Here is a 24383-nt window from a genome sequence, read left to right on the forward strand (position 1 = left end):
GAATAAGCATTATCTGTACTTCTATATGATACCGAGAAATCACGTTCCTCAAAGTTTCAAATCTTTCTGACAAAACATGCACTGCTGTCCGTTGGGAGGGTTCTGCACATCGCACACCCGACAGATCTGGGGGGACTCGTGGTCAGACTGCAGCTCCCCCTCAGAGCTTACAGTAGCATCTGCAACGATGTTTGGATGTGACGAAGCCAACAGGGTACCGCCGAAACCTCGCTCTTCCTTGCGCCTTTTCTTTGCACGAGTGACGTCGTCTGTCGTTGCATTCTCGTCATCTTCTGCCTCTTCCCGAAGATCGAGGACATCGTTGATGAGAAGTCCAAGCGTTGCAACAGTGACCGAACTATCGTCAAGTTCCTGGCCACAGTAGGACAGTCGTTGACAGATTGTTGGGATCTTGAGCGCTTCATATAGCTGTGACGGAAGTCAAGGAACGATCAAAACACAAGACAGGCACTGACCATCACTTTAATGTCCTTCACCGTAGTTGATTTGGAGACAGTGATCCGTTTCTTTTCCACACCATCCTTGGATTCGCGTATACGCTTTGATTGCCGCGTACCAAAGGTCCTATTAGATCCATATGCCATTTGAGGATGCTGACCATTCTCCTCGGATTTATGGCTCTTGTTCTCCTGCGTCACAACATCCTTGGACGCGTTTTTCCCGCTCAACAGCCGAACAGTGATCTCGGCAACATCATAGTTAGACCGCCTGCGTGGGGCATCTGTATTGAAATGACAGGAGCTGAAATAGTCAGGAGTGCCCACCTCTTTGAACGACAGCCATGACACACGGGGATATCGTGCTCAAACTTGGTGTCAAATACGTTTGGTGGATTTTCGACAAGCTTCTTCTCCAGTGTGATCGGAGAGATGCATGGATACCTATTATCGGAACAATGAATCAGACATATCGTGACGTCCAAGTACCACACACAAATCTGCTAGTAGCATCCACTCTGTCATTTGTACAACCGCAATAGATGTATCCCAATCGTTTGGACAGTTGGGATCGAAAAGAAGGTGCCCATGCTCGCACAGGAATTGTGAATTATTGACTCCTTCGGGACGTGGTCCATCTGTTGGCCGAGTGACCCACTTTCTCCACAAACGCACGAAGTGTGCAGGCAGGATGGCACAAGGAACATTCTCGAGGAGCAGAGTGTTTCCTGTTAGGGCGTTGTCATGCATGTGACGTAGCCGTGCCTGGACAGCGTGAGCCGCCGAGCTCATCAAGCTCACTTTCAACACACCTTCTCGTCTTCAGCTTTCCTCCGTAGCTCACGCTTGTCTTCCCTGGACATATTTATGGTGGCTTCACAAATAGCACAGGGCTCTTCCTGAGTTGAGCGTGGTACCCACTGAGGGAACAAGCCTTTGATAATGTCACCAGCCTTGTGACCGTGTTTAGCAATGTTATCCGCCCGCAAGATAGATAGAACAGTGCTACCTTGGTGGATATGCTCTTTCGTGCTGTGGACACCAGCGACAGTTGACCATGTTCGCACACAACATGCCCAAGATACTCTGGGGCATCGGGTGGCGCATCTCCTTGCAGTGGTGTGTGCATTTTGGGCTTCTGCAATCGCCAGTCTGTGTGGATGGAATTAGTAATGTGCTGCATACTATCATACGACGATGAACACCTTTGAGCCAATTCTTGGATATCCAGTGGCCAGGTTGATCGGGAGTTTCATCACAAACCGCATCGAACTGTGCTACCAGTCGAGGATGTTCGACTTGATACAGTTTTTCTATTTGGACAATGAAGCAAAATCCTGGAAAAAGGAGACTCGAACTTGCCTATGAATGATTCCCTGACACAAATCTCACAAACGCCATGCACCTGGCATACCGGAGAAATTTCACACTCGCCAAACTCAGTGAGCTGTTCATAAGCGCTCTAATAATTTAGATGATTTAGTACTACACAGGAGATTGCTTAATGGACTCACAGCGGAGACACGCTTCATATTGTTAGCTCTTTGGGGATCCAGGGCGTCGTGCTGGCAAAGGATGTCTGAAGTTGGCAAAATTTCGGGTGTGGTTTCTGGTTCCTCTCCACTCTTAGGTTTGGTTTTCGACTTGGCAAGAGGTTTGGACAACCATCGTTCGAGAGCTTGACGGCTTATAATGACGGAGTCCTGGGAGCGATCATAAACAACGTGAACATATAAAATGGAGTAAATCAAGCACCTCATCCATAGAATTGATGCTCCAAGAAGAATAGACGTCTTTCATCTTCTTGAGCAACTTACTAAAATGTTCCTTCGCTTCTTTTTCCCTAGAACACCTGATGAGAAGAAGTCATTTCGAGTATCGAACTGGCTTGCCTCTTCGCATATGCGTCACAGGCCATGTCATGAGCTGCATTCAGACTATTTACAACCTCCTGAGCGCGCGGGGGAGGGGAAAAACTTCCAGCATCAACCGCCATGTTTGTATGCTCGGATCCTTGACTAGCAATGGTCGCTGCTGACCCGTTGGCATTGTCTGAGGATCGAACATCCTTGCGAACATAAATAAGCATATAGACGTCTTTCGATAAAAAGATGTCCCTGGACGTTTTTGAAGAGACGAAATCAGTGGTACTTCAGCGACAAGGGTATTCAGTACTCAAGACTGTGCTGTTTTGCCTCGGGGATCTTAGGTTCCGTGGGTGGTGACGAAACTCTACCGATCAGGATTCAAAAAGACCTTGCCAGTAAAACCTTCAGTGAACTCACTCAACAACGTCATCGTCGCTATCATCGATCCGCCGCTTTTTCTTTGCGGGACGTCCACGGGGATTTCCAGTACTTCCCCTGCCGCAAAATCGTTTAGTTCACTTTTTCGATAATTTGACCATACATACTTCTTGGGGTTCCCGTTCAGAACATCAACTATATCACGGCCAGTGTATCTCCTCTCTCCGAGTGAATCAATCTTCGTGACGTTTTCATCGTCAAACTGAAACCACGTATTCGATCTGTGCCATCCTCAATACGCCACGCGAACACTCGTCGGTTCACTCACGCAGTATCCAGAACTTGAGCCTCATAGTGACCGTGATATGCACTCGGTCCCTTGTGTAATAAAACGCCTCTGAGCTCATAGATGTTCTTTCTGGCACCTTTGTCGCTACTTGCCGCTTTTCGGGCGGCAGCAGAGCCTACAAATTGGTCCATATCAAGCGTCGTTGGGAACAGAAGATTGTGTTTAGACTTCTTGCGCTCCATGGAGGCAAAGTCGTAAACAAATCGTAAGAGGGAGAAATGGAGTACAGGGGGAAGGTTTCGCAACTCAGTATACCGTGTGGCATCCTGGAGCGACTCGCATCTCGAACACAGGTACCTGGTGAGCACGCGTGAGTGACGTGTTCGGATACACAATGCACCTCTTCACAAACTTGTTGTCACCAGTGAGTTTCTCGTCCTGTAGAAGAGCGGCGATACGGTCCTCCAGCCGAGCATTGTTCTGAGCGAAGATTACATTAGCTCACAAGAAAGAGTATGTGAAGGGCATCAATGACCTCGATATTTATTTCAAGCTCAAGGAAGTCCGTAGACCGCTCAGACTTATTGTGGCAATTGCCACAGATCGTGCCGTATACTTGCTCCCCTTGAAACTTTAGCGACATCAGTTCATCGGGCACATCAGGCAAGGAGAGGATCTACCTGGTTGGATACAAGTGATCTTAAAGATGGTGATGACTGCTTCTGGAATTCAGCATCAAGGTGAGACATAAAAAGCTTTGAGAACCTGTTTAAATCGTGAGGAAATCTTTCAAAGTCGACTAATAATGACAGACTCTTGTGCGTCTTGCTGTTCTGAGGTTGAAAGCTTTAAGCTTTCGGCAAGTCTTTCAGGATTGAAGACGTTTTGGGTGCATTCCTGCAATGCAGTAAACGTCACTTGTAACTGAAATATGGGCGAATCCTAGGCGCAAGTTTGATTTATATGCACTCATTTATCATCTGCTCACCAACCTCAAATACGTCTTCCTTATCTTGTGAAGGCTGACACATATAGACACCATTGCGAAAAGCCAAGTCTCGGAACCACACCTTGGCGCTTATTCTAATCAGTTCGAAATGATGAAGCGAGAAGATACCTACTTGAATGAAGGCGTTCGCATAGCACGTTGCGCCAAGATTCTGAATTACATATATGAGTATGACTCGTTGTACGATCCCAGAGAGTACATTATTATGTTTTACCTTTAAGCCAACAGGAAGTTCGGGATCCCGGGCGTTAAGCACTGGGTTGAACCCTAGGTCAGATGCCTTCAGGAATAATTCCCTGACTTTGTCTAGGTTCATAACATGTGTGTTAATCTTGCGATGTAGAATGTCGCGTCAGTAGTCTGTAAACTCACCTTCATCTTTCCATGTCTCTTGTCCGAGGTAATTCAAACAATTGGGGTTGTTCTTGCACAACTTCTTACTGCATGGTGTTGGTTCATCATCCGAGACAACGATTACGTCGTCTCCCGGCTCGCCACCTGCGGATTCACGCTTGGGAGTAGGGCTGCTATGCTTCTCTGGCTTGTGTGCGTACTTGTTGGCACAGAGCGGGTTATTACTTCTCCGAGAAAGGCCACACGACATAAGGCGATGTTCCAAGGTGATCTGAGAGGAACAGGTGACCTCCGTGCCAACCCAACCCCATGGATCGCTGGCAGGCAATTTGCCTCGTTTAAGTTGTTCCCCTGCAGCTAGTCCCTTAGGAGCCGGTGACGAGCGATGTTTGCGCTTCGGAGGCATGACCGGTTAATGGAAGCTGAAAAGCGGATTTGGCTATAAAGATGATGGAGGGAGAAGAAAGAAACGTGGACGAGTTAAACCCGGAAACAGGGAGGAGCAACTTGACTTCCATAAACTCAAATAATCTGGTTCCGCCGAAGGTTCCGCGCTAACAAACTCGACCACGTTACGTAACTGGTGCTCTTTGCTTGAAACCACAGATCTCTATGTTCTGACTCGTTCGTTGCATAAACGTGTTCCATCTTCACGCGTCTCTAGGATACTTGTGACCGGTCACCACTGTGACCCCATGGACAGAATACGAGGTTTCATACGGCGCCCCAGGAGGCCAGACGCGGATGTTGCAAGACTTCGACGGCGAAGACAGGCGGCTGCCTATATCCATCGTAATTTAACAAAATTGACGTTAGTGAAGTTTCCATTGTTCGCTCTCTCGCTGATGTTGCGCAGGACCACCTTGTTTATCATTGGATATGCGTGGATGCTGCTTATCCCTATACCGTTGCTCTCTCAAGGAACATACATAGACGAGAATGCGCTTCAGCCAGCGCAAGTACGTGTGCATATTGATTGCTTGTCACATAAACTAATGCAACCACAGGTCAATACGTATTGGAACTGGGGTGATGTTCACACAGCAGACTTGCAGCTGTACCAACTGGATGGTATTCGAGAACGAAATCTCACGAGTGAACAGTATGCCATTCTCCCCTTTGGACATTCGACTGCCCGAGCTAATATTATCGACAGAAGAGCGGAATTCTTCAGGACCGAATTCGGCAAGCTTGGCCTTGCTGCTTCCATACAAAATTATACTTTTAGTACCAGCAAAGGAGTGAGTTTTCTTGTTCAGCAGTCAGGTTGTTATAAACATGTGCCAGGCCATCTCAGGCAACAATGCGTATGCTGTAATGTCATCGCCTCGGGCCGCTGGAACAGAAGCAATGGTGATCAGTGCATCATGGTTAAGCAGGGCAGGGCACGGCGCACTGAATTTGCGTGGGACATCTACTGTATTATCCCTCGCTGCATTTTTAAAAGGTAGAGTTATTGAGTGGCTTCCAAATCCCTGATATACGACACACTTGGCAGATTATTCCTTATGGGCGAAAGATATCATCTTTATCATCAGCGACGACTACCTTCATGGAATGCATGCGTGGCTGAATGCATACCACGGCACAATACCATCGAGTATGTCGTCTTGTGTCTGCAGAGTCAACTTAGCTTTGATCCTCTTGTCCACTAGATCTTCATACAGACCCTCTCGAGCACACCTCGGGGGTCATTTGGACTGCTTTGAATATTGACTACAGTAGTCATTCTTTTTCACACCTCGGTGTCTTCCATGGTGGGCTAAACACCTACCATCTGAGTCTCTGATTACTCACGGATGCCTACAGAGGGCTTAAACGGACGTCTCCCAAATCAGGACCTCATCAATTCTTTCCGACTAATCTCACATTATACAGGCGGCGTCCCAATGACAGTGTACGATCACCTGGAGCTGTCGGATTCCGTTGATCGATTGCCGGAGCAGAGCGTCTTTCCGTCATGGGTTCCGCCTTTTATTCGGCAGAGTCCACAACTTCAGCAATACGGGTATCGCATGCGGAATGTAGTCCGACACATCGGCTACCAGGCTCGCGGCATGTGCAGCGGGGTGCATGGCCTAATGCATCAGTAATTTTGTTGTTCTTAGTAGCTAGTATGGGGGATACTGACTTGATTCAGATTCCGTATCGATGCAATCACCTTGTTTGCCGTTCCAGCAGACGGACCGCATGGGTTCCATGCACTAGGAAGGTAAGTAACCACAATTTATCTATTACTCCCAACTACAGCAACTTCTGCTAGAATCGTCGAGTCTACGCTCAGAACAATGAATAACCTTTTAGAGCGTTTACACGCTTCCTTCTTCTTTTATATCTTGACCAGCCCTGGGACTTTCATGAAGATTGGCTTGTTTCTTCCCAGTGCCATCCTTGTCAGCGTTGCCATGTTATTCAAAGGGCTTGGGGAGTGGGTGACTGCGGGGTGGGTTTGCGAAATATCTGAGGCCTCTTTGAAAGGCAGCGAGGCCGAAAAGCCTAGTCCTGCGAAAGGCACATGGAGAAACAGGCGACGACCCTTGTTGTCCGCGCTTATCGTTGTGGTGACTACTCATGTTTTAGGAGTTCTCGTATTCAACCTAGTTTGCAGTCGATGGTTTGCTGAGTATCCTTCGGTTAGTTGTTTGACTACCTGCGGTGCTATATGCTGATCCTATCCGTCCCGTAGTTTCTTGCACCAGCTATTTTTGCCGCTGTGTCTGTGATACCTCCAATGCTCCTTCCACTGCTTTCAACAAACGCCCCGGAAGCAGCTCCAACTTCAATGCTCCTGAAATCGTCGAATTTATGCCTAGCATCAACAGTGATATCTATCATGTCCCTACTAAACTTTTCCCTCGCCGCCATGCTTGCTATAACCATGGGTGTCCCTCTGGCGACGTCATATACATCCTCAAGCACGATGGCCTCTCATTTGCGATATGCTGGCTACTGTGTACTAGCATGGGGCTGGTTAGTGTTGGTACCTGGAGAGGTTCAAAGCGCGATCTGGAACTGGGAGGTGCTAGGTGTATGGTTTGCTCCGTTCATATGTATCGTGTACGCCCCGCTCGTCATGCAAGCTGCTATTGTATGTCTACTGGGGTTATAGGTCAATGGTAGCGTAATGTCAGAATGTACAAGCGATGGGTTTAAAATGTAAAGCAAGCACGGCGCAATGAGTGTGCAGTACCGTATCAACCAATGTCCATTGCGGCGTGGTCGTCGGACCCAAATAGATCTCCCATTGTTTGATCTACTTCTTCCTGAGTAGCTCCCTCTGGGTCTGTGTCTGGATCTTCTGGCGCAATACCCTCCCTCTTCCGCTGTTGTCTTTCTTTCATCTCATCTCTCTGGGCAACCTTCATTTCAAGGTCAGCTGATAATTTCCGTAGTGCATCCTCAAACCGTTTCTAGAAGCAACATGAGAATCAGAACATGAAAATAGTGTAGAAATAAATACCTTGATCAGAGGATTTGCAGAGCTGGCAATTTCAGTTTGCTTCTTCAATACGGCAGCTTCAAGGTCCCTGATTTCTTCATTCAATAACTTCCTCTCCTGCGCTTCTTCGTCATCGTCGTCCTCATCCTCTTCCTCACTTTCATCCTCCTCGTCATCCTCCTCGTCGTCACCCTCACCCTCCTCGTCTTCATCACCGAGGGCAAGATCTAGTTCTGCGGCGAGGTCTTCGTCGATGTCACCTTCACCTTCATCTTCTTCTGCTTCCTCGGCTTCCCCCTCATCTCCCCCGAAGTCTGGTCCTGGCGTAGGAGCATCGCCTGCCTCCGAGCCAACGACACCGGGTGTGGGTGCATCCATAGGCTCATCTCGTTCGATGAATTCCGAGTCGGAAAGATCTGGGTTGACATTTTCCAGAACATCTAGCCGCAGAGCATTTTAAAACACACCCAACTCCGAAACATGATGATCATACCATATTTGACCTCCGAAGCAAGTTCATCCGTGGCCAACAACCGCTCGACCGCCTCCTCGACACTTTCAATGGTCTACTTGGCAGCGTCAGAATCACGCGTGTGAAAATGACCATACGGGGGACGTACCCTCTTGTTAACCCTCTTTCGAAATCTTCGTTTGCGAACTTGGTGCAACGGCGGCGTGATACCGTGCGGCCAAATGAACTCATCGACATTCACATTACGAGTTGTTGTAAACGACTCCTCATTTGGAATGCGGTTTTCAACCACAAGCATCTGCAGGCACGTTAGTGGAACATACGACAGAACGAGCGAGACAAGTAACCTGACATATGTCTGCTACTTTGAACATTTGCTTGTTGTCCAAGGTCTTCTGCGCTTCAATGATACATGGAAGATCGACAAGCTTGAAGGAATACAAGGTATTTCCAATATGGAAGACCCCTCGGCGGGAGTCTAGGTAAAGTTCGAGCAACCCGACCACTGTGAGAGGAGGCCACTCGCCTTTGAATTTAAACCATATATCATTCCCGACTTCTCTGGAGGAAACTATCTTGCGCAACCTTTCACAATCATCCCCAGGCGGCATGCGGATGATGAATTGTTCTTCAAAAGCAAGGTCCTCATCATCTGAGTCCAACTCCCGATCATATGAACCCAGGAATGACATTCCGGGAGCCTGCGCAGCTGCTTTATCGCTGAGCTTGAGTTTTAGCTTTGGTTGGGGCCGGTTCTTTGCTAATGATGAGCGCGTCGTTCGCTCGGAAGGCTCGGGGGTGCCCCTTAGACGAAGGGTTGTAGCCATTGCATGTTCTGCGGCGGCACGAAGGGGCCGTGTTCTCTGCGGTTGAGTGGGAGGGATCGGCTTAGCGCCATTGACGGTAGACGGGCCCGCTTGTTGTTCGTCAATATCGTCCACGACTATAAGGTCGTCATCCATGATGTGGTCGATGATAGCTCAAAGCTGGCTCAATGTGGTCCAAAATATCATTTCCGTCACACCAGACGTGACGGTCACAGTGTACTTATACTCGACAATCGAGATTAAGTCTTGTGCAGGATCCTGTATGGTTAAGCAATGGAATCAGGATACATAGAACTGCGTTAGACTTAGAGGTACACGAGGTACCGCTGCCATGGTTTATTAATGAGGCGACCATCATCACAGTACGAATGTAGTGCAGCTACAAGCGCATCTAGAGATTAGTAGGATCATCCTACTCGGACCCGTCTTGAGCACCTTCCTCGTCTCCATCCTGAGTACCTTCATCTTCATCTTCCTCTTCTTCGCCTTCTTCTTCCGTAACCTCTGCTTTATGTTCTTGGTCAGCCCCACGCCTCTGCACACGTCGAGGTCTCCTGTTGGCCCTCACGTCGATGACCTTTATCCAGAGTTGAACGGCGTAGGATGCCACGCCGCCAAAAGCAAGCGCAAGCCATATCCATCGCATGCGACGAAACCGAAGGTCTACTTCATCCATTTCGCTCTTCGTTTTGGGAGAGCCACTCAGGGGTCGTGGTATTAACGACAGCAACGACTGTTTTTGCGCAGAAACGACAAGATACTGCCGCGGTATTTGTGAAACTTCTGTCTGCACATTGCGCGCATGCTCTACGAGCGTCGGGTATGACTCCTCTAAAATACTTCGCATTAATTGGTCCGGGAATGGCGGATCAAGCAACAGGAGAACGTGCGAGGCTAGGTAAACATCAAGAGTTGTGGGCCTAATGACGTGCTCAAACAACACAAAAGGCAAAAACGCGAGTCTTACTCACCGCTCCCCAAAGAAAAACTTCTGGCCATTCAGTAACCTCGCATAAAGAGCAAACAATGCTTTCGCTTGCGCAGATACCTGTAAGGTAGTAAACATCATATCCATCTAAGCAGACGAAGAGTATTTCACTTTGTCCCGTTCAAAAGCGCGCGCATACTCGTCTTTAGGGTCATCTTTTTTTTGTCGTTTCCCAAAGGAGTCTTTCTCTGTTTCAGAGGCTGCCTGTGTCCACAGACCTGCAGCCTCTAGGCGTGGTCGATGCATTTCACGTATACGTCCAGGCACATAGTAGCGCTGCGGAATTGGAAGCATAAATGCCATGGTGGGATTTGTGAGTTTCCAGAAGTTGTCGTCCAAAGAATAGAACGAATATGCCTATAGTAGTATCAACCATTGAACGGTCTGCATATGTCATGTATGTACTCACCACGAGGTCCCCAATATTCGCCTCAACATGTGAGCACCAAGCGGTTCGCTTTGCTCTTTGTGGTGCACTTAAAGACGCGTTGAGATCCCTTGCACCTGACGAGGTAGACTTTGCCAGCGAGGAAACGAAGGAAATGATGGCTGGGACGGATGACACTGTGGCATGGCCATGTGTGAGGAAGGGAAGCTTTCCTACAGCGTAACGCTATGAGATGCAAGCCCAAACAATGAGGCATATAAACGCACCGCTAGGAGACACGTCGGGGTTAGTACATTCTACAACTTCGAATTTCCCTGGAATGGTCAGTTGCAGGTAGAAAACTGCTGCAATACATGCGGGGTCAATAGATGGTAGATTCCATCTAGAAGGCCAAATGTGCAGCGTGCAGAAGGTTGGCTGTGTAGCTGCTGTAGACATCATAGCATCCGAGAAGGCAGAAAGTTATGTACTATTTAATTGACCGGCGTTGTTTGTCGACGGCTTTAGAATTCAACATGCACATACAAGTCCAAATACTCCCGCTTTGCCATTGTCTGCCTTTATGCTATGACTATCAGAGTAGCTCTTATTGTGAACACAGGCATCCATTCCTCTGACATTCAGTAACTTGCACTGAAATGCCTCCATACCATGTTCCCCTGAAGTTGTCCGTAAGTGATGACATGCCAGATGCATGGTTAACTATTTTACAGCTGCACGAACACCCTAATTATCATAACAGAAATATTCTTCAAGAGATAGCAGTCCGACAGATACCAGACAGCACATCGAAACAAACAACAGAACAAGAACGAGATCATATGCTCTCGCTTAAATCACATCTCATCACTCGGCTCCGTTCAATCTACTGCTGTGCTGTCCGACTCTTGAGGCGCACTGTATGGGCCTTGCATAAACCTACTTGGGTCGAGCGGAGGACCGACTTGAAAATCGAGTATTGTTTCCCCGGGAAATTTATCATGCCTTCCCCGCCCCCCGACGCTCACGGTCCTGGCACCGGGTGCAGGCCAGACTCGACCTTGCCCTGGAGAGAAGCCATTCTACAGGACAAACAAATATGTCAGTTGGATGGTACGGTGAAACAACCACACTCACGAGTCGCTCAGACCGTTCAGCCTTTTTTGAGTTAGGGGGACTTGGGCTCGGGGTTATTGGCACGTTCATCGATTGCGCAACGGGTGCGCTGGCGACCCGTCGTTTCGCAGGAAGACTTTTTGGCACATGCAGTTCAGTAGATATTATTCCTTGCGCCATCAGCCACTCTAAAATCGTTGCTATTAGGATGAATCTTCACAAGGAACTCCAAACTCACCGGGAGACCTGTACCGGAACAGAAAGGTAACGTGTGACCTCATACCGTGCTGGTCGGATGGCTTCACCTTCCACGTCATAGGTGATTGCGTGTACGTGTTCGTCTCCTGGGCGTACCTTGGAAATTTTTGTCAGACACGAAAACATCAACGGACCCTACTTGTACGCACCCAACACAATGATCGCCTGGGTGACTTTGCGAGTTCAAATCTGGAATACTCTGCAGTGGATTTGCTGCCTTCGACCCATCCAGCGTGACAAGTTTAATCTTGAGCATGATGGATCCAGCGTCCTTCATGTTTTGCCCGCTTGTACCTGTTGAATATGAGCCTTCATGCCAATGTACCGATTATTTGTCATGACTCACCTGAGCTTGGCCTCTGTGCAAACATGAACGGCCTTTCTGTCTGCGGACCTGATCTTACGCCATTCCTCCAGGCCTCCCCTTCGCCAAACAAGAACCGACCGGGAACTACGAATCCGTCGAGCGTAATAAACGCGCATGAATGCACTTTTGTTCCTTCATCTCTCCAGTATACCGAAAAAGTCTGGTTGCATCGGTGAGGCACGTCGAGATTAGATGAACGAAACGAGTTACCTTTCCCACCTCACTTGGGATCCAACACGAGATTGTGTTTGGATTGTCTGCAACAGCGACAAGATACTCTGGAATTGGTTTGCCGTCAGAGATTATACATGCGGAGAAGTTACTACGCGTAAGCATGTTGCGTGATGTTGACCGTGTTTGAGGACAGGGATGATACGTTAATTAAGGACCGTAAGCACCAGAAATGAAGGTTGTGCCGCGTCGTGTTGAGAGCCTGAAAGTGAAGGTGGACTGTTTATAACTAGATTGGCACTGATAGCTTTGGCGTAGCTTACACACAGACTATGTTACAGAAATAGAGCTGCTGCTCTTAGACTTGTCCAAAGCGCGTAAGTTTAAGTTGCGGAAGACCTGGCAGGCAAGGTTGGTTTTTAAGCACCTCAAATAAATTTAAACATGCGCCCACAATTATGCTCGATTAGGAAGGACAGAACTTTTAGTCTGGTCCATGGCATTGTTAACGCGACTTAGCCTCCACAATCCACAACTTTGTGCGTTGTCCACGATTGGCCCACGACCAGCTTCACCACTATCTCGCCACCTTCACGCGTCTTTTTTGACCCGCCAAATAATGCCACCTAAAAATAAAACTGCAGCAAAGCGTAAAGCGGCATCCGAGTCACAATCGGATAATGAAGCCACACAGTCTGCTTCAAAGAAGGCCAAAGTATCGAAAGACTCACCAGAGTCTGCCGTTGCCGCCAACGGCCAGCCTACTAACAAAGTACTACCCGTCAACATCAGTTTTCCAGCTCGAATAGCAGGCACAGTTCGCCTGTCAACGTGGAATATTTGTTCGCTTGCATCGGCTTCCAAGAAAGTGCGCACAATGGACTCATATTGTGCTGAATTCCTAATCATCTCGGTGTTGTATCCCATCAGGGGTTCAAATTCTATGTTGAGGCGGAGGATCCAGACGTTCTCGTGCTAACAGAGACCAAGGTACATACCATGTTCTAGTCCTACTAGTCTTGCTAATACTCGTATGAGGTGAACGAAGTTCCAGTGGACCCATTCCTAACGTCGCGATTCCCTCATTGTACCTGGGCTATATCTTCCAAGAAGACATACTGTAAATGACCTCATTGGCTCCCCGCTTCTCTAATTTCAACTCGACGTAGCAGGAACAGCCGTGCTTTCCAAGCACAAGCCTCTATCTGTAGACACAAAGCTTCCGGGACATCCAGACCCAAGTAGCGTCAAGGGCCGTATCATCACGGTGGAATTTCCCGGTTGCTATATTGTAGCTACATACGTAACGAATGCTGGTCAGGGGCTCAAGGTCAGATCATCAGATATATGACGTGCACACTTATTCATCTATCCCAGACCCTGAAGGAGAAAAACACATGGAACGAGCACTTCACCACGTATATCCGGGATCTAGACAAGAAGAAACCCATCATATGGATGGGTGACCTCAACGTCGCGCCAACCGCAATAGGTGCACGATTCACATCATCGTCTGTGGTTTTGGCACAGTGTATCTTACATTTTTATATTCAGACTTGGCAAATCCAAAGTCAAATTGGAATAAGACACCTGGATATACAAAAGATGAAACGGAAGCGTTTCAAAATATTCTCAACCCTCCTGAATCTGCTGCTGGAGTTGGCAAATTTGTTGATGTCTGGAGGCAAAATCACCCAGAAGACAAACACTACACATATTTTTCATATCGTTTTAATTGTCGGACCAAAGGCCTTGGTTGGAGATTGGATATGTGTAAGTTGTCAATCTCTGCTAGGTGACTCATCCTAAATCAGCATCCATCTACCTAGTTGTGGTGAGCGAGCGACTAGTGGAAAAGGTCAAGATGTGCGAGATTAGAAGTGAGATCTACGGCGCATCAGACCATGTGCCAGTGGTGATGGAAATAGAGAGCGATGTTGTTACAGGAAGCTAAACTCTGTAGCACTCGCGATATGTGAATATCCACTATCTTCCGCGCGTCAGTTTCCTAGTGAAATACATAAGACATAAAGGTGGTGGTATGGATAAGTCAAGAATCCGGATATCATTCATATTCTCCGAATCGTACATGCCCCGTCTCCTGGGCGTGCATTCTCGCATCCTTCTCGCCCTTCAATCCCTTGCCACAGTCCTATGCGGATGCATCAATTATCCGTTGTGCAGATCATTCGACGAAATTGCTTGCTTACTTCACACTTGATATCAAACGTTGCAGTGTTAGTATATGCTTTCTTTCCCCGCAGGATAGTGGCTAATTCTTTAGCAGCAGACAAAATTGGATCATCTTCGTCCGCGGAAATCTAATATCAGGGGTAGTTAACCTTAAGATGGCATGCACGATACTGATGCGCTCACGATCGGAAAGACAGTCTGATGCCATTCAGGCGGAGCATCAGCCATGGGCGCCAATGACGCGGCATCATAATGAATGCCGGAATAGATCACGATGCAACTGCGTACCAAAACGTTAAAAGGTGTTTCTAAAGGCTGAGGGCCACACAGGGTGCCTACCGGTTGCCTGTGCTCGCCTCTAATGGAGGTTCAAAACGATCAAACCTTCCGGTTTCGACATCAATAGATGCAATTTCCGTGCCATAATGCTTGGCGAGGATTCCAAGTTCAATTGCACCTCCCCATGTCGCAGGCTTCTGAATGGTGGCGATGTATGCATCTCGGCTCAAGCTGCAAATTCGAATCAGCTCTATATCACACTGTAGTACGCGGTGAGGCCAGTTACCCCAGAATAGCTTCGTTGTAGGTTTCCATGTCTGCTCGGATGCCATCGGCAACGACTGATGTGGAGATCGCCGATCAGTCAATCTGACGGATTCTGAACCGATATGATCATATGGCTGACCTTGCCGTATCTTTTGCGCCTTGCGGGAATCTTGCTCAAAGATGAGGGCGATCGACGAAAAAAGACACGAGTTATCGTCTGGCACGATCTATGGCGCGTGACAGATAACCGATCAACATAGGAACGCGTTACCTTACCCTGTGCACTAACACGCCGTTTGGTGTGTCAACGTAGTCTGGACCGCTACTCCTCGGTGCGAGCCTGCTTGAATTTGGTTGCGACAAAGAGGCTTGAGGTGACTGAGAAGACACTGGCTTGGCCTTGGGTGGGGAAGGCGGGGCGCGCACCGAGCTCGAAATGTTCTGGTTTACGATGATCTGATCACCGGACTTTAATCCCAGACTCGAAAGTGGAAGCTCTGGGATAATTGTGAGCGATCGTGGTGGGTACCCCGATCTAACTAACGTGTACAAAAATCACGGTTAAATGAGGTTGTTGCACGCGCTTGCATGGTACATACGTTCTTGCTGTGATGGTGGGATTTCAGACACTCCAAATATCTCCTGCTGGAGATCTTGAACTAGAGCATTATCGAGGTCGATCTGCAACGTCGTGATCCCCTTGGGGTGTCGCAAACGAATGGGTGCCATTGAATGTGAATGTGGGAGACGGTGTTAAGTAGGGAATGAAACAGCCTGAGCTTACAGGACCAGGTCATAAGGAGATTGCGTCATCAAGTTAGGAACATTGTGCGCTAATTATAGTAAGGTGTCCTCTTATGCTGCCTCTGCCATCCGCCTGGGCGCGGCCTCAGCCTGAACTGGTGTACCTTCTGGGATATGAACTCCAATGCCATGAAGCTTCTCCACAACCGCCTGTTCAGCCGCCCTCAGCTCTCTCCTTCTCTGCCTCTTCCACCAATGCGTTTAGTTCGGCTTCTAGTTCCATATCATCTATGCCCGCGTCTACTGCAGCCATGTCTCCGCCCATTCTGATAGCGTCGTCTATCTCACGTGCATCAGCAGTTGATGTCGCAAGCGCATCCATTGTCTCTTCAATCTTGTCGCGTTGAAGGGAGGGGTGGCTAAGGATTGCTTTTAATGTTGCCGTCGAACTCTCATACGTCTTCATAATCTGAAGAGGTTACTGGTGAGCAATACGGAATCTACAGAAGGGGAGGGGTAACTCACTTCCACATCACCCGCGGCCGTCTCGACGCTCATCAATGTTGACTCTAGGTTATGAAGGGATCCCAGACGCTTTGAAAGCAGGTCATCCAGATGTTTCTTAAACCGCAACTCTGCTAGTGCAATTGACTTGCGCTGCTGACGCAGGGCGTTTGAGATATTTGACGTGGTCCTAGATGTATGAATGCGTTATTCGACGACGTGCTGTGGAAAAAACGCGCTCCTTACTGATCAATTTTATTCTGGATGCTATCCACCTGTTCACAGAGATTTCTCACTGCTGTCTTAAGCTGAAGAATACCTTGATCTATGGCAGTGATTTCCCGATCATGCATCGCTGTCACAAATTTAATGACCTCGAAATGATGTCAGTCAGCAGATAAGATATACGACTGAAACACCTACATCGCCATTCTGTACAACCACGCGTCTTTCCCGTTCAAGAAATTTGATCAGGACTTTGGTATCTATCTCGCTCAGCACAACTCCGGGTAAGACTTTGGCCCCGAATTCCCTGCGAAAGTCTTCGAAAGTGTACAGGTTGTCAGCTGGGCTGAATCCGGTGCCGTCTCGCAGAGTTTCAAGGGTATCAGCCGCCTGTACGACAAGCCCAAGCATGACGTAGTCCCCTTCTATCTTCTTCCACGTCTCAGCTTCTGTGTAAGAATCTTCTGAGCGAACTATGTCAAGCTGCTCCATGGCCCACCATAGTGGTTTTCCGACCACAAAGGAAGCAATTCGGTATGGGAGCCAGCCAGGGTCGTACACAGACTGCTGTGAAGTAAGAAATTGGGAGAGTAGCATTATATCGTTACTTCGTCGCATCTCGGCCTTTACTAGTGCAGTGCGGTGAGTCAAATACCAAAAAATGTAAGAGCTGCGTAATGACGCACTATGGTGCTTCCGAGGCCGAGAGGCTTGCCAACACCTTCATAGCGCAACTTATCCACCAGCGTTCTTCGTGCTCCTAGTATAAGTTTGTTGCTTGTTCCGTCAGGCCCGTCACTTCCCTGCCAACCTCGCGAAATGACATCCTTGAGCGTCCCGTGCCACCAGTCAACGTAAGCATGGAAAGAAGAAGGGTTGGAATGTTTCTGTTTGTGGATATCAGAATACAGCGAGTGTAGACGAGATTTTGATGTTGATACATAGTTTGGCAGTGCAGACAGAGCTGGAGATGACATGGTTGTTGACAACACAATAGATGCAAGAACTTTATATAACGAAAGCCACGGCCCACAATCCATGCTTGGGTTACAACTCAATTGTGCTCAAAGTCACATGATTCACTACTACTTTAAGCTCTTATTACAGGCTACAAATGAGAACTAGCTGGATCTCTCAGACGGAAATCATTCCAAGTCCTGCCATGATAATCACCGACTTACTCGGGCGGCCAGTTTCCAGGCTGAAATGCAAGATGAGCAGAAGAACGTGAATCGTCGTCAAACTCTAAACTTACGAAGTATCTTTGGTGAAGTTTTCCTCCAGTAGTGTCTATAAGGGCAATCTCCTCAGGTGTAAGCTCCGGTACATTTTGAGTGTCAAGGTATTCCCTGATGCGTTCGGCTTTCGACGAGGTTCTGCGATGACGTAAGCATTAGCTGGTGAATATAGGGATTAAATCTCACGTCACTACGAGAACGCCTTTCTGTTGAAGCCATTTGTTCAATACCTGACCATCAGACACAGGGGCGCCACGAGTTTTTTCCAGACGTGCGCGGATTTGCTCGACCACGGGGTCTAGTGGGCCACCTTTTCCACGGAAAAGAGGTGACAAACCACCATACGACGACGTAACGATTTTGTATTGGTCGTGGATGGCAAGGTTCGGCTGCAACGCTTTCCATACATATGGATGAGCCTCAACCTATTTATGTGGTTAAATGAGGGTCATCACTCCGGCGGGCTTATAAAACTAACCTGGTTGACCGCGGGGGGTATAGTGGCAACTTCCAATATACTCTTCAGGTGGTCAGCAGTGAAGTTGGAAACTCCAATGGACTTGGTTAAGCCCGCCTTCTGAGCTTCTTCCATCCCTTTCCATGTCTCCTTTAGCTTTCCGACGTGGTTGCTGGGTTGGTGGATAAGGTATAAATCGACGTAATCCACTTTTATCTGCCTCAAGGACTCCTGGAGTGCGCTCTTGGGAGTTGCACCAGGTTGCAATTTTCCGAGCTTCGTGGTTATGAAGAGCTCGGACCTGGACTTGCCAGAAGCTACTATCCCGTTCCCCAGCGTGTCCTCGTTGGCATAGACTTGTGCACCATCGAGGTGTGTAAAGCCATTGTCGATAGCAAGGCGGATGGCCTTTTCAGCGTCCTTTTGATAGAGCGCAGTGCCAGTGCCAAAAGCTATCCAGGGGACCTGGTACCCGTCATTCAAAGGGAGTGTAGATACAGTCATTATGGATGATGAATTTGCAAAATGGCTTGAATGGAACCCAATTATTGTGTGATGCTTTAAATTCGGTTTCTTGAAGCACTTTACTAATGAAGCGGACCTCCGTAACATGACCGGTGACTATGGAGTGCGATAACGCATTAATTAAGGTACACCTGCGATTGCCATACCACCGTGAGATGGTCTATATTCTTAACGATGGGCACCATATGCTGTGATAAATCTCCTATACGCGTGCCGAGGAGCTGCGACTAGTGATATATTGATAGACCAGCCCTAAAGAAAAACGTGTGTATTTAACTTTGGGCTTTCCCTCCGATATCTTTTAACAACTTCCAGGTGCTTGTATACCACATGTTCGATTGTCTGTACTACTGGCAATCTTTCATCTCGTAGCACCTCAGATGAGTATGGTTCACCCTTTGGCCGGCCGTTCTAGCTCTTCGAATGCTTCGGTCACCAGGTGTACCGACATTTGAATTTTTTTGCCGTCTTGAGATACACAATCTAATATTATTTTAGTGCATGATATGATGATATGAATATCCTTCAGGACCTCAGACGACAAACTGGACTTAGTTGCATGCTACCTTTTGCCCACTGGGTCCTTGTCTCGTTCGAGGTTATCAATGCGCAGGATCGAGTATTTATGCAAGTACAGCTCTGTCAAGGAGGTGCAAATGAAAATTGCTTAGGGACCGTCGTTTTTCGATTCTTATATTTAGGAGAGCTACAATATCTCTAGCGTCCTGACATCCATCATGTCGTCAATAGAAGCCATGTCTCTAACTTGTGCAATAGTATCATAGGAAGTAGACGTGTGCATCTCAATCGGGCAGGACTGGTCAAGTTTCTTTATTCAGTCATCGTGTTGGAAAAAAAGTCAGGAGGATAGGTTCTTGAACATCCGGAGATCACTTGATGGGAGCTGCTTGTGGATTCGGTTCCTTCGGATGTGTTTTTTCAATATTTTTTTTTTGGATCAGGAAGAACGCTAGACAAAGAAAAGAGACCCGGGATCGTATTTTACTAGCGGGAGTCAATCCCTACTCCGTAGCATGACCGTGACCGCGTCAGCAAAGGACAGCACCGCCAACGCAGTAATCCTGTGCTTTAAATTTGACCGTGAGTTTTGAACCAGCCGCCTAATGTCTGAGATCTGAGAAGGGAGTGTGTAAACAAGGCGTCTGGAAGTAGAGTATACTTTCAAACTCCGCATATACCAAAAATAGTACGTGTCGCGCTTCTAAGAAGTCCTGGCTCATGAACGCGTCGCGTCCTCTCCGCAATTGTCACAATAGTGCAGCAAAAAACAATGAAAATCTAGTCTTCAACATTCTCAATACATTCGCACCCCCACAGTAGAGAATCCGGCGTGTACCTCCTCAGACAAGGCGGCTGATTCACCAGACTAGTGAGTTTCCTCGAAACGCTATTTTTTATAGCGACTTTCATACATACTACTTCTCAGATACAACTTATTCCTCCTCGCGCACTGGTAGCCGGGCACGATAAAATGCCTGCCATCAAGAAACGTCCTACATTTGATACCCTCAGTTCCTATTATGCGCAGGTGCATACCCTTGCTGCATATATTCGGCAATGTACAAAGGATAGAAGAGGCAACGACTTCTTATTACAGGCGCCCGACTCGGTGCAATATCGAGAACTACTTAGCTCATCACTTGTATGCTTGCCTAAGGTAACCGAGCCTCCTCAATTCCAGTTCTTTGAGCACTATGATCGCATGAAGGATGTGAGTGCAGGCTATTGCTATTTGTTTAATTATTCAGTAAGAATTGTTGGCTGACAATCTGCGGAGGTTATCAAAAGGGCCCAGGAGCACTTGCTCTTATCTCCAAAGTCCAGACCAAACAATATTGTTACATTAGGATACAAGAGGGTGAGGTCCTTATCGCCTTCAATCCCCTGCACACCTGATCACCGCAGGCTTCACTGGATGGAAAAGCGAATTCCCGGGGTATCATCAATTGTTTCGTCAATACAATCATCGTGGCCCTGGAGGCTCCCGAGTGGGAAAAGCTGCTGGAAAGGTAAAGTTGCAGTCTCTCTGCCAGGCTCATTGCTGATTCTTGTTATAGGATCGGATCGGATGCTATGTTGCATCTCCTGACGGAGACCTCCATCTTCGTCAAGTTGCCGAATGAGTGCTTGTGCCAAGTAGCGGGTGAGCTACTGATTCATGTCGTGCCTCCAGAACTCGGTAGGTGCATCATGCAGTCGAGCGAATCGGGCATATGCGACCTCGGAAAGCGGAAGAGAGACCCTTTGGAGGGCTTAGGACAGCGAAAACGGCTCAAGGTCGCCGCATTGAACAATCTTCGGAGAGTTTTCCCCAAGAGCGAGATCAATGCAGCGACAATATCTTTTGAGCGGTGAGAAAAGTCTTTGTCTTCGCTTATTTTACTGACAATTCCATCAGGCGGACAGCAGGCGATGTTTTGTTGGTGCGCGTGCGCACCTTTTATGCGCGACCAAATCGCGTGCCTCAGTCGCAACTCCTTATTGTCGGATTGCCGGCCATCCGTAAGTGCGCGCCACAAATTGATTCGCAATGGTTGACTAATGTCTTAAAGATGTCCTTAACCAGCTCCATCCGTCATACTTTCGCAGAATGCATCTGGTTGATTCTGATACATATCGCGATCCTGACCCGCGGGATCAAGCCCGGAAGGCCCGGCATTTGAGCAAATATATCTTCCCACTTCAATATGGGCTCTCCAACGTTTTTACTTCGCAGTTGCAGGCCAAGGAGCACTATAAGCAGCCGGATTTCGCTGACAGAGAGAACGAGATTCAGGTGAGGTTAGGCAAGGCCTGTCAATGTATACAGGCACTTAATGTACGCATCTTAGCGCCTTGGACCGTGTAAGACCCCGAAACGACTAAAGGATGTGCTTGTGCTGTTGGATAAGATGATATGGCGTCATGGTAAATGCCGTTATAAGCTGCTTAGAGACAAAGTTTGCCCTTCCAAGGCAAGTAAGATATTTGAATGATGGTTTGCGTTGGTTTGAAAGTCGCCCACAGATTATAATGGCGCAGGGGACAACTATGGATAGTAATATCATATTGGTGAGCAGGGAAGTGGTGTATCGTGACACTGATGTGACTATGTATTGTGTAGGAAATAGTTTCCGAAAAGGACTCAGTGCAGCATCAGTCGCGTGTGTCACTTATCCCCAACCCCAAGGAAATAGAACACCAACCGCGATTCGTGGATTTCGCGTGCAGTTACTCCGAAGTACTTGACCTAGGCGCTCCTCATCGCGACTCGCTAATAATTCAATCAGGTCTTTCGATTTGCAGCGGTAGTCACTGGGACTGTCATTCCCAAAGCTTTCTGGGGATGCCAGGCGAATTTCCAGATCATCCTAGGCTGTATGCATGTTCATCCCCCTCATAATTATGTTTTACATGTTCACCGACCTATCAGATATAAAGGAATTGATCGCAAGTCGTCGATACGAAACATCGACGCTGCACTATATGCTGCGAGGTTTTATGATATCAGAATGTGACTGGTTAATGCCACCTGGAGAGGGTGCCCGGAAGCAGCGCAGAGTGTCGGTCTCAGATTCTCTGAAACGCCGCGAACTGCTTGAAGAATTCATTTTCTGGTATTTTGACTCCTTTCTGTTTCCACTGCTCAAAGTTTGTGTTACGCTGCAAATAAAGACAAAACCACAATTGATGCATTCTCTCCAGACCACATTCTATATTACCGAATCCTCCGCGTTTCGGAATCATGTTCTGTATTTTCGGCAAGATGACTGGGAAAAGCTCTGCCAACCACTGATAGACCGGTTCAGTCAGAACATGTTCCGAGAGATAGAGAAGGTGCGTGATGAATTTGGTCCAGTCCCGCTATTTTCAACTTTCTGTAGTCTGAAGCAGAAGAGATCTTGCGGCAGCGACAACTTGGATTTTCCTTTGTGCGGTTTCTGCCGAAGGCAACTGGCGTTCGCCCCATCGTGAATCTGCGAGGGAGGACAAGTGGCAAGGTTCATCCTCGCGCTATAATCAGGTTGTGTTTGTTGCTCATCGATGTATAGAATCAGTATGCAAGGCCATTGCTATCGGTCAATCAAATTCTCAAAACAACGTTTGCTATTCTAACCTATGAGAAGGTGTGTTAGGTCCTGTTCAAACTGACTGGCGAGGACTCATGCGAACCTCCCGAGTAGCAAAATCAACCTGACCTCCTTGGAGCGTCCGTGTTCAGCCCAAATGAGATGTACAGGAGGTTGATGATGTTCAAAACAGAGTTGTTGAAGGATACACCCCTAGGCGCGCTGTACGATTTTTTTAGTCAAGTCTGGACATTATCACTAAACTGCGCGCAACTCGTAGTCCACAATTATATTTTGTCAAAGTCGACGTGCAAGCATGCTTTGACTCGATTGAACAGACAAAGCTGCTGGAGATACTTCGCCATGTAATATCTGAGGTAAACAGTCAGCTGTGCTTTCTATCATGAACTCACGTCCTCACAGGATAATTATATGATACGGAAGTATGGGCAGGTCAAACCTGCGTCTGGGAAAATCCAGCGAGCCTATATTAAGAAGGCGCATCCAGAAGGTTTGTGCTTGCGGTGCAGCTGGTAACATACTGATAGTATATTCCTCAAGGTGAACATGTAGACTTTGTGGCGTATGCTCGCGAATTGTCTACTGTCTTGAAACAAACGATCTTCACAGATCAGGTTGGTCCCACAATACTTGGCTTATATAGGTATTCAGTTGTTGCGCAGGTTGTGTATGATTTTCAGTCGAAGACAGCAACGCTGAAGCTTCTAGAAGAGCACATAAAGGAAAACATTGTCAAAGTCTATCTTAACTATGTTATCTAAATGACGCCGCTTGCTAAAAATGTGTTTTTACCAGATGGGGCAGCGGTACTACCAACAAATTGTCGGCATTCCCCAAGGATCTGTTTTGTCGACTATCCTGTGTTCATTTTTCTTTGGGGATCTGGAGAGAAATCATTTGCATATCTTTGATGACCTCAAAAGTGTACGCGTCTCGTTCCTCGTTTGTTTGAGAGCCCGCCCATCTTACCAATCCATAGTTATTGCTGCGATGCATCGACGACTATTTATATGTAACTACCAGTCTGGAAAAGGCGAAGCGCTTCCTAGATGTCATGAATAAAGGTAAAGCATCCCTTTTGCACGCTTTACCATGCATCACCGTTCGAATCTTGCAGGGCATCCCGAATACGGCTGTATCATATCGAAGGGAAAGACTATGACTAATTTCGAGCATGAATCGATTGAGGCTGCCGACGGCACCGAGCTACCCCAAAAATGTATGAGACATCCTCTCTTACTCTTTCCTTGCTTGATGGCCTGGTAGATTTTCCTTGGTGCGGCTTGTTGATTGACATGTCTACACTCTCGGTTAGGGCTGATTATTCCAGGTACCGCGGAAATGGTGAGCGCTTCCTTCCTCATGCGCGTGATGATTGACTTCGTTACTATAGACCTGGAGCACTCACTCACAGTACACAAAGGACGTCGCCCTCGCCTCGCGTTTGTCCATAAGATGCTGCGGTAAGTATTGCTTTTCCTGCATTGACTATCTACTGA

The 24383-nt window shown here is 47.7% G+C and overlaps 10 protein-coding genes across 10 annotated transcripts; 3 read left to right on the forward strand and 7 right to left on the reverse strand.

The window, feature by feature from the left end:
- Window positions 1-48: 48 nt before the first annotated feature.
- Window positions 49-4762, reverse strand: DFJ58DRAFT_712618 (uncharacterized protein; the record flags this gene model as incomplete). The annotated part of the gene is made up of 23 exons (XM_041383874.1): window positions 49-429; window positions 477-729; window positions 786-902; window positions 955-1223; window positions 1271-1411; window positions 1468-1610; window positions 1664-1771; window positions 1821-1920; window positions 1973-2161; window positions 2214-2301; window positions 2351-2476; window positions 2498-2575; window positions 2744-2821; window positions 2872-2985; window positions 3033-3319; window positions 3402-3473; window positions 3529-3624; window positions 3674-3758; window positions 3808-3935; window positions 3986-4063; window positions 4115-4153; window positions 4217-4308; window positions 4375-4762. 23 exons carry the CDS (start codon window positions 4760-4762, stop codon window positions 49-51), a joined length of 3450 nt encoding a protein of 1149 aa, XP_041251454.1.
- A 148-nt stretch (window positions 4763-4910) lies between these two features.
- On the forward strand, window positions 4911-7508 carry DFJ58DRAFT_13537 (Gaa1-like protein). The gene is made up of 11 exons (XM_041378821.1): window positions 4911-5167; window positions 5213-5315; window positions 5364-5458; window positions 5513-5597; window positions 5644-5803; window positions 5855-5956; window positions 6012-6113; window positions 6166-6445; window positions 6497-6568; window positions 6620-6989; window positions 7043-7508. Exons 1-11 carry the CDS (start codon window positions 5052-5054, stop codon window positions 7463-7465), a joined length of 1908 nt encoding a protein of 635 aa, XP_041251455.1. The 5' UTR covers window positions 4911-5051; the 3' UTR covers window positions 7466-7508.
- Window positions 7509-7550: 42 nt separating this feature from the next.
- DFJ58DRAFT_720742 (TAFII55 protein conserved region-domain-containing protein) lies at window positions 7551-9229 on the reverse strand (the record flags this gene model as incomplete). Its single annotated transcript, XM_041384734.1, has 5 exons — window positions 7551-7766; window positions 7817-8235; window positions 8289-8361; window positions 8416-8565; window positions 8615-9229. 5 exons carry the CDS (start codon window positions 9227-9229, stop codon window positions 7551-7553), a joined length of 1473 nt encoding a protein of 490 aa, XP_041251456.1.
- Window positions 9230-9389: 160 nt separating this feature from the next.
- On the reverse strand, window positions 9390-10945 carry DFJ58DRAFT_753542 (outer mitochondrial membrane transport complex protein-domain-containing protein). The gene is made up of 5 exons (XM_041387924.1): window positions 10737-10945; window positions 10492-10682; window positions 10194-10439; window positions 10066-10142; window positions 9390-10014 (listed from the first exon to the last, which is right to left on the reverse strand). The coding sequence occupies exons 1-5, from the start codon at window positions 10909-10911 to the stop codon at window positions 9507-9509; spliced, it is 1197 nt and encodes a 398-aa protein (XP_041251457.1). The 5' UTR covers window positions 10912-10945; the 3' UTR covers window positions 9390-9506.
- A 528-nt stretch (window positions 10946-11473) lies between these two features.
- Window positions 11474-12675, reverse strand: DFJ58DRAFT_851713 (uncharacterized protein; the record flags this gene model as incomplete). Its single annotated transcript, XM_041393822.1, has 6 exons — window positions 12401-12675; window positions 12170-12350; window positions 11973-12117; window positions 11804-11919; window positions 11587-11753; window positions 11474-11515 (listed from the first exon to the last, which is right to left on the reverse strand). The coding sequence occupies exons 1-6, from the start codon at window positions 12524-12526 to the stop codon at window positions 11474-11476; spliced, it is 777 nt and encodes a 258-aa protein (XP_041251458.1). The 5' UTR covers window positions 12527-12675.
- A 161-nt stretch (window positions 12676-12836) lies between these two features.
- DFJ58DRAFT_753549 (Endonuclease/exonuclease/phosphatase) lies at window positions 12837-14332 on the forward strand. The gene is made up of 7 exons (XM_041387925.1): window positions 12837-13229; window positions 13292-13351; window positions 13400-13481; window positions 13531-13691; window positions 13739-13853; window positions 13916-14134; window positions 14191-14332. Exons 1-7 carry the CDS (start codon window positions 12858-12860, stop codon window positions 14313-14315), a joined length of 1134 nt encoding a protein of 377 aa, XP_041251459.1. The 5' UTR covers window positions 12837-12857; the 3' UTR covers window positions 14316-14332.
- Window positions 14299-16067, reverse strand: DFJ58DRAFT_13688 (uncharacterized protein). Its single transcript, XM_041378830.1, has 8 exons — window positions 15700-16067; window positions 15377-15639; window positions 15240-15327; window positions 15120-15174; window positions 14894-15064; window positions 14738-14834; window positions 14572-14682; window positions 14299-14513 (listed from the first exon to the last, which is right to left on the reverse strand). Exons 1-8 carry the CDS (start codon window positions 15827-15829, stop codon window positions 14427-14429), a joined length of 1002 nt encoding a protein of 333 aa, XP_041251460.1. The 5' UTR covers window positions 15830-16067; the 3' UTR covers window positions 14299-14426.
- On the reverse strand, window positions 15895-17567 carry DFJ58DRAFT_753555 (Snf7-domain-containing protein). The gene is made up of 6 exons (XM_041387926.1): window positions 17260-17567; window positions 16772-17197; window positions 16595-16722; window positions 16370-16538; window positions 16098-16313; window positions 15895-16054 (listed from the first exon to the last, which is right to left on the reverse strand). Exons 1-6 carry the CDS (start codon window positions 17548-17550, stop codon window positions 15956-15958), a joined length of 1329 nt encoding a protein of 442 aa, XP_041251461.1. The 5' UTR covers window positions 17551-17567; the 3' UTR covers window positions 15895-15955.
- A 183-nt stretch (window positions 17568-17750) lies between these two features.
- On the reverse strand, window positions 17751-18772 carry DFJ58DRAFT_712626 (NADP-dependent oxidoreductase domain-containing protein; the record flags this gene model as incomplete). The annotated part of the gene is made up of 4 exons (XM_041383875.1): window positions 17751-17774; window positions 17829-17949; window positions 17998-18236; window positions 18290-18772. The coding sequence occupies 4 exons, from the start codon at window positions 18770-18772 to the stop codon at window positions 17751-17753; spliced, it is 867 nt and encodes a 288-aa protein (XP_041251462.1).
- A 2632-nt stretch (window positions 18773-21404) lies between these two features.
- Window positions 21405-21789, forward strand: DFJ58DRAFT_648689 (uncharacterized protein; the record flags this gene model as incomplete). The annotated part of the gene is made up of 2 exons (XM_041381487.1): window positions 21405-21590; window positions 21646-21789. 2 exons carry the CDS (start codon window positions 21405-21407, stop codon window positions 21787-21789), a joined length of 330 nt encoding a protein of 109 aa, XP_041251463.1.
- Between the last annotated feature and the right edge of the window lie 2594 nt (window positions 21790-24383).

The sequence above is a fragment of the Suillus subalutaceus genome (genome assembly GCF_016647625.1).
Source record: "Suillus subalutaceus strain FC151 chromosome Unknown DFJ58scaffold_1, whole genome shotgun sequence".
Lineage (NCBI taxonomy): Eukaryota > Fungi > Basidiomycota > Agaricomycetes > Boletales > Suillaceae > Suillus > Suillus subalutaceus.

Excerpts from the sequence above, each read along its gene's own strand:
- DFJ58DRAFT_13537 (XM_041378821.1), top strand. The coding sequence starts at position 5,052 with ATGGACAGAATACGAGGTTTCATACGGCGCCCCAGGAGGCCAGACGCG. Across the intron at positions 5,804-5,854 it reads CCTCGCTGCATTTTTAAAAG|ATTATTCCTTATGGGCGAAA; the intron begins GTAGAGTTATTG and ends CACACTTGGCAG. Across the intron at positions 6,446-6,496 it reads GTGCATGGCCTAATGCATCA|ATTCCGTATCGATGCAATCA; the intron begins GTAATTTTGTTG and ends GACTTGATTCAG.
- DFJ58DRAFT_753549 (XM_041387925.1), top strand. The coding sequence starts at position 12,858 with ATGGCATTGTTAACGCGACTTAGCCTCCACAATCCACAACTTTGTGCG. Across the intron at positions 13,692-13,738 it reads ATGCTGGTCAGGGGCTCAAG|ACCCTGAAGGAGAAAAACAC; the intron begins GTCAGATCATCA and ends CATCTATCCCAG. Across the intron at positions 14,135-14,190 it reads TGGTTGGAGATTGGATATGT|TTGTGGTGAGCGAGCGACTA; the intron begins GTAAGTTGTCAA and ends CCATCTACCTAG.
- DFJ58DRAFT_753542 (XM_041387924.1), bottom strand. The coding sequence starts at position 10,911 with ATGATGTCTACAGCAGCTACACAGCCAACCTTCTGCACGCTGCACATT. Across the intron at positions 10,440-10,491 it reads CGAATATTGGGGACCTCGTG|GCATATTCGTTCTATTCTTT; the intron begins GTGAGTACATAC and ends ATACTACTATAG. Across the intron at positions 10,143-10,193 it reads GCGCTTTTGAACGGGACAAA|GTATCTGCGCAAGCGAAAGC; the intron begins GTGAAATACTCT and ends ACTACCTTACAG.
- DFJ58DRAFT_13688 (XM_041378830.1), bottom strand. The coding sequence starts at position 15,829 with ATGGCACCCATTCGTTTGCGACACCCCAAGGGGATCACGACGTTGCAG. Across the intron at positions 15,328-15,376 it reads ACGGCGTGTTAGTGCACAGG|ATCGTGCCAGACGATAACTC; the intron begins GTAAGGTAACGC and ends CACGCGCCATAG. Across the intron at positions 14,514-14,571 it reads CGTTTGATATCAAGTGTGAA|GACTGTGGCAAGGGATTGAA; the intron begins GTAAGCAAGCAA and ends GCATCCGCATAG.
- DFJ58DRAFT_753555 (XM_041387926.1), bottom strand. The coding sequence starts at position 17,550 with ATGTCATCTCCAGCTCTGTCTGCACTGCCAAACTATGTATCAACATCA. Across the intron at positions 16,723-16,771 it reads TGGTTGTACAGAATGGCGAT|GTCATTAAATTTGTGACAGC; the intron begins GTAGGTGTTTCA and ends CATCATTTCGAG. Across the intron at positions 16,314-16,369 it reads CGGCCGCGGGTGATGTGGAA|ATTATGAAGACGTATGAGAG; the intron begins GTGAGTTACCCC and ends TAACCTCTTCAG.